Raw genomic sequence first — 10,161 nt, 5'->3', positions numbered from 1 at the left:
GATTGATAAACCCACCACTGCTGCTCTGGTTACAGGTCACTTCCCCCTGCAGCGAGGAGGGCAGGAATCGATAGCCAGAAATACTGGCTGGGAATCAAATTCCCTGAGCAGAACTGGAGGCAGGAGGAGGAGGAGGAGGAGGTTCCATTCTTTGCCCTGGAGGAGCGGGATATGGAGCTCAGGGGAGGAAAGTGATCCCAGCATTCAGCCACTCACTTATTTTTGGGACAATGCTGGAGAAACTCAAAGGGAAAGAGGAATGTTGAGGACTCTGTGAGCTTTTTGGAGGCAGCTTCACACCAGGAGTAGCTGCAGGCAGGATTTTAACACTGCCTGTGCAGCCCACAGTGAGAGCTCTTGGTGATTGAAAACCAGGCTGGTAGCAGCCAAGAAGGAACAGGTGGAAGGAGGACAAAAAGGAATAAATTGACTTTGTTTTTAAAGCAGAAAAGGCTCGGCCCTCGGGACTGACTCTGGGATTAGCCACAGGTTTTGGATGCAGAGAGAGGGAGGCTCTTTGCCCTCAAAGGGGCTTGGCATGATGGAGTTGGAGGCACAGCCATGAGCAGCTCCCTTTGCTCAGCTGAGCAGCTCCAGCAGGAGTGGGAAGGGCTGCTGGGGAGGCTGAACAGGGGAAATAACAGTGTTAGGTTTTATTCCTGCTAGTAAACTACAATTATAAATTATAATTTGGATGTTTAACAAATGCTGCAGGCTTTTGCAAGCTTGTAGAGTGCCAGGCTTGGCTGTATCCAGGTGAGGGGTGGCCTTTTGGAGAGAGGCACTTCGGTCAAACACTTGCACCGGCTCTGAAGCTGGGATAAGGGTGTGAAAATTTCCACAGGGCTCAGATTTTTCTGGGTTTAAAAATCTGTCTCAAGCCGTCTCCAAAGTGCCTTCTCTTCCTGGTGGGATGAGGTCTAGAAATGCTGTCTGACTCCACATCTCATGGCACTTCTCAAGGAGGGGTGGGAAACAAAGGAAATTCTCCTCAGTCCTCTAACCCAGCTGCTGTCCTGTGCTTCCAGAGGACCTGAGAGCTGCAGGACCATGAAATGCCAAATGTCCCTCAGCCTCTCTGCTCTGGAGAGGCTGGTGGACCCTCCAAACAGAGAGCAGCTGCCAGGCTGGAAGAGAAAATCATCCAACCACTTCCCCATCACACTTCCCCAGCCACCGAGACTCCAGCTGGAACAGGGCAGGGTTTCACCCAGGAAAGAACATTGGAGAAAAAGCCAAGGGAGATTGGCAGCTCTTGCTTTTCAGAGATTGCCTTTCCCTCCAACATCTGCTCCCACACCTGCACCCAGACTGGACTTGGGCTGTGCTGAAGGGCTCCGGGTTTTCCTGCCCATTGCTCAGGGCTGGGGCTGCACTCCAGGGATGCTCTGGCACCAGGCAAGGGGCAGGAGGGTCCCTCCACCCTGTGCCTGCTCACACACAGGCTTTACAGGACATCCAGCAGGAATTTATCCACCACTGCAAAGGGAATTTATCTACCACAGCAACAGGAATTTATCCATCACAGCAACAGGAATTTATCCACCACTGCAAAGGGAATTTATCCATCACGGCAAAATGTTCAGAAATACCATGAGCAAAATGGGGAAATGCACCCAAACCACCTCCTGTGCCCCTTGCTCCACATTAGCAGCTGCTTCCCTCTGGTCTGGATCCTCTAAATGACTCAGTCTGCCCTTGCTGCTGACTCCCCAGGTCCCAAGCCCCTTTTCTTCCCCCAAAATCCCCCTGGCACTGCCCCCATCTCCCTCCCACACCAGCTTGTGGCTGTTTCTGTGGAGCCCCTGTGTGTTTCTCCAGCTCTCAGGGTATAAATATGGTGTGAGATAAATATTGTCATGGCACATTACCCTGGTCCTTCCTCAGCCATACACGCTGCAGACAGAGTTATGCATCTGTTTATGTGTGTGTATATATCTAATTATACTGTATAAACTGTATATCCACCTCTCTATTGTGTATATTTAATAGAAACACCAGCTAATTGCCCTCAATAAATATATATGGGGATTAACTGTATTGACATTAAATTTACTGGTAATCTCCTCGAAAATAAACACCCCAAATAAAACAAACACATAAAATAAAAGTAGGGGACATCACAGTTTTTATGTTTGGTTCTTTCAACCGCACGCAAGGCTGGGGCTTTGCCAAGTGAGAGCGCCGAGGTCTCCAAAACCTTTTCCAAAGACACCCCCAGGGAGCTGTTGGCTCCTCTTGGAGGTGTTTGCAGCTGCAAGAGCCTCGTGTGTGGTGGCAGGAAGGCTTTGGTGGCCTCGCTGTGCCCGGGGTGACAGCTGGGCTGGCAGATTGGCGATGGGCTCCGGTGCCTTCCAGCCCGAGGTCACTGCCTCCAGCACGGCCCTGATGGAGTCATCAGGGCTGAGCAGAGTCATTAGGGCCAGGCAGAATCATTAGGGCCAGCAGATGTTGGACAGTGTGTGTCAGATGGGCTGGGGGGGGCCCGGTGGGCAGGTGGCCATGGGGCAAGCAGGAAGACCCCGTTAATGCCAAGCGGGCACGGATGGCTGCTGGCACTGAGCCCACCACAGGGTCTGTCCTGGCCTCACCAAAACCCTCTCTTCAGCTCTCACATCTTTTTCCAGCCAAGGAAGAGGCTTCATTGTTTTTTGGGGGCATTGCTACTTGAGGTTTCATTGGTTTTGGGGGCATTGCCACCTGAGGTTTCACTGGTTTTGGGGGCATTGCCACCCAAGGTTTCATTGGTTTTGGAGGCATTGCCACCTGAGGTTTCACTGGTTTTGGGGGTATTGCCACCTGAGGTTTCATTGGTTTTGGAGGCATTGCCACCTGAGGTTTCATTGGTTTTGGGGGCATTGCCACCTGAGGTTTCATTGTTTTTGGGGGCATTGCCACCTGAGGTTTCATTGTTTTTGGGGGCATTGCCACCTGAGGTTTCACTGTTTTTGGGGGCATTGCCACCTGAGGTTTCATTATTTTTGGGGGTGTATCTCGAGCTCAAGGAAACTGCTGAGCCCAATGCCAGCCCAGGCTGCTGTGGGGACAGGGATGGACTTGGGCCTCCTTCATCAGGGTGGGGAAGCTCCTGCTGGAATGGCACATGCCAGCATGGTGCCAGCCAGCAGATTATCCAGCAGGACTTCCACAGGGCCCAAATCAGCCACTGACAACTGGGTTATGTGGAGCCTTCCCCCGTCTGATCCTTCAGATCTTCCCCTGCTCTGTTTTGGCTCCAGCAGAAACCCCTGACAATGCTAAAGCTGTAGTTTAACATTTTAAAATTATCTGTGCCACCCTCTTGGATGCTGTGCTGCTAATTATTTGGTTGGGATCATTTTTGTCCTGCTCCTTCGTGCTGGCAATGGATGTGCAGCCCGTGGAGCTTTCAGCCTGGATCCAGGAAGGACTGGGAGCCTTTGGCCCCTGCCATAAATCCTCAGTTCTCTTGGGTTGGGGTTTTTTTTAACCAGCCAGATGAGTGTTCCTATCCACCTTCCTCAGCTCATTAATTTATTTAATCCCACGCCTCACCAGTTTGCAGACCTCTGGTTCCCCTGGAGGGAGAGGCTGCTCCAAGTGCTGTCACACATGCCCTGCTGAGCTGCCCCTCTGCAAGGGGAAAACTCACCCAGGCACGGCTGTCTGAGCCTCCTGTCACCCTTTTTTACCCCCTCCTCTGCCACACACACGAACCAAGGGGAGCTGGGCAGTTGTGACCCCTTTCTTCCCTCCCTCTTCACCACTTCTCCTGCCAGGTGCCTCCTCTCTCCCTGCAAAGCCCTGAGGGAAACACTGTCTGCACTATTTTGAGCCCATATGTTAAATTCATGCTCTTGCTGCTCTCCTGGATCCTGGGTTAATTGACAAGAGCAAAAGGCAGAGGGAAGAGGCCTCTCCAAACACACACACGTGGTGCTGCACGCCTGCGTGTCTCCGCTGGGCTTGGGATCTGCCTCTGGGAGTGAAGGAGCAGTGAGGTGCCTCAGAGGTGTCACCTGGCCCACGTGTGTGAGGGGCTGGGTTTGATGCTCTCTGTGACAACATCTTGTCACCCCTCAGTTCCCACAGCACCATCTCTCCTGGTTACCCTAAAATGGACCCGCACTCAGGGAGCTGCAGCACACCTGAGCTGTTTCCCCCACTTGGCAACCTCTTTCCAAAGGGATTCCCAGGATGCTGCCAGCCCTGTGCTTTGTCCATGCAGCATCTGGATTCCAGCTGTGGCAACGGGCTGTTGCTGCTCTCCTTATCCCTGATGTTATCCTTATCCTTCCTGTCCTTGTGTCACAGCCTCTGTGAATCCACAAGGGAAACATCCAGGCCCAGGAGAAATCCCATGTGGCACTGCCTCCTCCTGGCTTCCAAAGCAGGCTGCACCACGGAGGATCCATCATTCATGGAAAATCCCTCTCCCTTTGGGACACAGCGACTTATTTGGCAATGAAAAAAACAAAAAAACAGCACCGTTGGATCTCTTAATTTGCCAGGGCTGGGAGCTGGCAGATGAATATCTGAAATAACTAATGGTGACTCAGAGGAGCATTAAACAAAGATAACATTGTCACTTCTTCTCTGTTCCTCTTTGTTCCTCACTCTTCAGCTTTCCTGCCAGTTTATTATCTCCCCACTTTTCCTTCTGATGATCTTGTTACTGTGACAGGGCGTGCATTATCTCTGGCAGCCTCTTCCCTGCACCTGACCTGTTGTGCCAACACAGGCAGGGATAAACAGGAGGGATCCCAGAGCCTCAGCGAGGACTGGCTGCAGGAGGAGGGCTCTGTTTCCCAGCTCTGGGGGGTGGGAAGCTCCAGCTGGGAGGGTCTCTGTCTCCAGTTTGGAGAGATGCTGAAACTGAGGCTCCAGTCCAGAATCTGGGCTAGCTTTTCAGAAATCTGCCGAGGGTTCTAATCACTTCCCAAGGCTCCAAACAGAAGCCAAGGGTGGTCCATGCTGCACCACAGGAGCTCTGCAGCTCCAGGCAGCCCTGGGAGAGCTGATAATCCCAGCAAACCCCACCAGCAGCACCAGGAGTGCTCCCATTCCTTGGATCGTTGGCTCATTTGTGACCAGGACATGCTGATTGCACCGTTCCCATTTCCTGCTGTTATTTGGGGAATCTGGAGGGCTGCAACCATCACCCTCACAAAGCCAAAACTCAGCTGGGCCATCCCAGCCTCCTCCTCAATAAAATCCATGTCACAACAGGAATCACCCACTGCAGGAAGGAAACATCTCCCTCACATCCAGGCTCGTGGCTCCCAAGGACCAGGATATTCTGTCCATGCTTGGTATTGGAAAAAACATCTTCAAAGCTGAGAAATGTCTGCATAAAAGACTCTGGTGTGGCCTTGGGGAAGTAGAAAATCTCATTAGGAATTAGCTTGGGATCAAATAGGATCTCTCAAGTGATTCTGGAAGTCCAGGTCAGTCTGAGGGAGAAGTGCTTGATGAGCAGAGCCACCTCGGATTTCTTTGAAGAAAAGCACCGCATGAAATTTTGATATCACTAAGTATTTAATAGATCTAATTTACAAAGCACTGTTGCTCCCGATTCCCAGAGTGCTAAAAATCCTGCAACCTATTTCTTTACAAGTAGGACTCCACTTCATTCATGGCTTTTAATGCAGCGAGCTGTTTAACAGCTGTGAGGAATGTTTTAGGACAGGAAGCCGGAGCCCTTCGGAAGCACACCAGGCTCTGCTGTACCTCCAGCAGCCAGAAAAGCTCTGGAGCTCTGTGCTGACAGGAGGGACCAGGCTTTTGTCAGTCAGCCTGGAAGCACAAGGTGTGAAAGGATTTTTGCTCGCTCAGGAGTTATCCCAGGACAAGCAGCCTCTGCTCAGGGGAACTTCCAAATGAAGGGAGTGGCCGAAATGTCCCCAAATCCCACATTTGTAGGGATCCCACAGTGGTGTGTGGGCACTTTTATCGTGTCACCAGTGCTCAGGTGTCCCTCTGGGGGCTGGCTGCATGTCTGGCCATGGGATAGAGGGGACTGTGACATGTGTGGTCACAGTGACCACTTTGGTGTGACCAGACCACAGCGCAGCATCCGATGGGACATTTGGCTCCCCACGGGACCTGCCACTCCTTAATTAGGGACAGTGACACCTCCAGCCAGGTGCTGGGAAATCCTGGGATCTGTCTGCTCCTCCAATCCCTCCCGTCCTGGCCATGCCCAACATCTCAGCAGAGATAAATCCTCCCACTGGTGCCACACGAGGTCAGGCCTTGCTCCTTTGTGACACCAGCCCAGAATTCCGCATGACAACGGAATGTTCCAACATCAGTGCACAGCCCCTGCCAAGATCCCCAAAGCCAGGGTGGATACCATCCAGCTCCTCGTGGAAGTGTTCTGAAGACATTAATCTCCTGTCAGGACCAGAGAAGTATCCTGGATTTCGGTGAGTCTTGTAAGAACATGGGTTTTTTTAATAAATATTTGAGCAGCTTCTCTGCTCCTGCTGGCTCCAGGGAGGGCAGAACTGAGAGCAGAGAAGTGTCCATCAAACCAGGTGGCCTCAGGAGTGGGAGCAAGGAGAGAGCTGACTCATGGCAGTCATTGACCCTCCTGCCTTCCCTGCACACACATTCCTTGTGGAGAGTTCTCCAGGCTGGAACCACCCTCACTGGAGCTTTTCTTTAAAAAAATTGGGATTTTCAAAACCTCAGGTTTGTTCCCAGCCGTAGCCTTCCACCACAGCAGCAGCCTCTCACCCTGTTTTCTTCCTGGAAATTCGTTTAATAGGCAGATGTTTGCTCAGTGAATTCAACTGGAAGTAACTTGCCTTTGACAAATCTCTTACCCGGGAAGGTTGTGAGCACCCACAAATGGTTTTTACAAGTGCCTGAGTGAAAGACACCCAGTTTCAGAAGCTTTCTCAGCCAGAGTCTCTGAATATTCCATGATAGAGCCTATTAAAAGAAGGTAATAAGTATCTTAAGCAAAAAAATAACACAATCCCCTAAAAAAAAACCGACTGAAAAATCCAAAAACCCAACTGAAAAACCCAGAAAACTGAAATAAAAAAGCCCCAAGAACTTTTCCTTTCATACCAAATGCTTAGGAGAAATTAAAAAATGTATTTCTGTGTGTGCTGCAACACAAGAAGATAAAAGTGAACTCCCTGCTCTTCCCACTTGGATTTCATTTTGACCAAAGAAAAATCCTTTCCTCATGATTAATTCCTCCAGTTCCCTCTGTTACTGTAAGCTGTGGAAATGGAAAAGAAGAAAGAGGGTAAAAAGGAAGAAATAGAGAGAAAAATCACTGCTTTGGTGACTGTATTGGGCTTGCTCTTCTTCTGGAGGTTGAAACAAACACCACGTGCAGGGAAATAATGGGATAACGATGGTGAGAAAACAGCAGGGAAGTCAGAACACTTTCCCCAGACCTTGCTGCCTCTCTGCTCCCAAGGCAAATTAATTTGTATTTCTTATCCCAGACGGCAGTGCAGGAGCAGGAATGAAATATCTCCATCCCTGCAGCTACTGCTGGGCTTTGCCACCTGCTCTGGCCACCGCTGAGCAGCTCCAGGGTGTTGACAAAGACCTGTGGGAGCAAGTCCTGATCCTCTCCAGGAGGCAAGGCCAGAACGTCGCTAAACTAGGCTGGTTGGAATGGTCCCTGCCTCTGTGATTAAGGGAATTCATAAATATTCAATGTTTCTTGGCAGCTGGGAGTGCTTCACTTGTTCCAAGTATCTCAGGGGGGATGGGGAAGGCAGGATGAGCCTTAGCATTTCTGACACCCCGCAGAGACAATGAGCCGGGGAAGGAGAGCGCTCCTCTCCTTGCAGGGAAACGTTTCACGTCGGCTGATTTGAATAATTCAGCCTTCCACTGGTCTCTTTAAATGTTTGATGCCTGGGAGTTGAGCTTTAAGATCCGACCTCCTGTGAGTCTCAGGGCTTGGGCTGCAGTTGGGTGCTGCGTGCTTTCCCTGCTGGTGGTTTAAACAACTTCCCAAGTCTAAGAGCACAAATTTCTTCCTTCGCTGCGGGAAACCCTGGTGTTCTCACACCAGAAAATATCAACCATCCTGTTCTGGACTGTGCTTGGGAGAGGAGAAAAGAGCAGCAGTAATGAATGAGGAGAAAAATGCTTAATTACATCCTGCTCCTATTAGAGACACCAACCAAAGCTGCAGGAAAATGGAGCCAGGCACCAACGTGAGCACAGGAAGGGTGACTTGGGTGGGTTTCCAGCAGCCAAACCCTGTGGGAGCTGAGGCCACTGCCCTGTCCTGGAGCTCTGGGGTGGCACAAGGCACCGGTGTCCTCCAGCCCAATGGTCCTCAGCGGCCAGTGAATGGTCCTGAACCCATCTGAGGGAACATCCCAGCTGCTGCCTCAATCTGCTAGGAGAAGCACCATCCCTGTCTGCCACAGCTGCAAGGGACGGGGCTTTTTGTGGATTTCTGGACAAGCCCCAGGATTTTAAGACCTCCTGGTGGATTTGGGATGCTTGCATCTCCTTTGACTGACCAGATTTTGGCCACTCTCAGAGACAGGACATGGTGCCAGGCACATTCTGAGTCCGGCCAGGTTGTGAGATGCCAATATCCAAGGAACCACACCATTCCTGCTCTCCTAGCCACTGGCACGTTGCCACAGGCAGAAACTCAGTGTCCCACAGCTAGAGTTTGCCATCAGCTTTGCTCAGGAGAGACCCTTCACTTCCATGTGAGATCCTGATCTTGCAAGCCCTTATCCTAAATTATCCATGAAATGTGTGGCCATGAGTTATGCATGAGATGAATTATCCATGAACCGGGTTGGTCGCCTTCTCTCTTTGTCAACTCTGGAGGTTCCAGCCAGGTATCAAAGCACGGAGTAGTTTGGGATTTTCCCCCCTTCTCAAGAATCTGCATTTTACAAATGTACAAAACCTGGGAAAGAGCTGAAATATTCAGTGGGTCGTGATGGAGGGACCCAGAAGGCTGGCTGGGAGTGTACAGGGTCGGCCTTTCCCCAAAGAGGCAGTTTCAGATCCTAAATCCATTCAGTGGTTACTCATTCCCCTTGGGAGCTCCAGGAAGGATGAAGACAACCTGTCTGCCTCTGACAGCACCCTCCCACACCCAGGCTGGTGCTGGCTGTGCTCAGCTATGAGCTGGAGCTTGGGATACAGACACAGCAAAGCCTTAATTTTGATGGATATTTGATTTTGCTGTGAAAGTTTATGGTAGAGTTGTGTTGCTGTTCTGGAGGCACTTTGGTCAGTTCAGAGGAGGGAAGAGGGAGGATTCTGGAAATCCGGTATTTTTCCAGGGGGAAAAGATGAGGGTTTGTTGAGAATTCCTGCCGAGCTGCCTCACCTCCCACCCCGCTAACTTTGTGGTTTATCCCCACGCAAGACCAGCACCGATGTCGGCACCCGCTTTCCAGCGCGAAGCGCGCAGCCTGTCCTTGCCGGAATGCACACCCTACCACACCTCCAGGGACATCCGCTACATCTTCCTGGAGAGCTGCAGGAACATCCCTGCCTCCCACCCCCTGGACGGGGCGGGCGCCAGCCACATCCCCCACGGCGCCGCGTGCTGCCACCCTACAGCCCAGCACCACCTCAGCACAGACGACGACGGCGATTCCTCTCTTCCTCGGCACCTCCCCGCCTTGGAGAGGGAAGCCACGGATGTGAGAGGCTCCCCCGAGGCCAAGAAGAGGCTGCCGGTGTTCCGCCAGCTCTGCGGAGAGGCCGTGGAGGAGCTGAAGGAGTTTCCCGACGCCCAAGCGGCGCCGGGCAGCGCCAAAGGCTGGAGGATCGCGCTGGCGGCCGCGTGCCCGACCTGCAACAAGGCATGAACTGACTCTGAGATAATGTCTGCAAAAAATACAATACTGATGGTGTCCTTCCGTGACACGGGGGTCAGTGGAGACGTGGTGTGAGCTCAGAGGCGCTGGCAGCCGAGGGATGGGGGCTGGGAGGAAGGAATGGGGTGGTGTTGGATACCTGGGATGTCCCTTCTGCTCTCGGGGTGCCGTGGCACACTGCCAGCCAAATCAGCTTCTACATCCAGCGCCATCCCTCTCACTCAACCCCCCGCAGCGTGCCAGGAATAAAGGAAAACTTCCTCCTCCACATCCTGGGCTGCCACCCACAGCCCCTTCCCCGAGCATCCTCTCCAGCTGCTGAGCTGGAGGAAAATGTGCTGGA

At 52.0% G+C, this 10,161-nt stretch overlaps 1 protein-coding gene across 1 annotated transcript; it reads left to right on the top strand.

The window, feature by feature from the left end:
• Nucleotides 1–5,528: 5,528 nt before the first annotated feature.
• On the top strand, nucleotides 5,529–9,865 carry LOC128817078 (uncharacterized). The gene is made up of 2 exons (XM_053995183.1): nucleotides 5,529–6,407; nucleotides 9,362–9,865. The coding sequence occupies exons 1-2, from the start codon at nucleotides 6,178–6,180 to the stop codon at nucleotides 9,807–9,809; spliced, it is 678 nt and encodes a 225-aa protein (XP_053851158.1). The 5' UTR covers nucleotides 5,529–6,177; the 3' UTR covers nucleotides 9,810–9,865.
• The last annotated feature ends 296 nt before the right edge of the window (nucleotides 9,866–10,161 follow it).

The sequence above is a fragment of the Vidua macroura genome, chromosome 20, assembly GCF_024509145.1.
Source record: "Vidua macroura isolate BioBank_ID:100142 chromosome 20, ASM2450914v1, whole genome shotgun sequence".
Lineage (NCBI taxonomy): Eukaryota > Metazoa > Chordata > Aves > Passeriformes > Viduidae > Vidua > Vidua macroura.
This window is presented reverse-complemented; position numbering and strand designations above follow the sequence as displayed.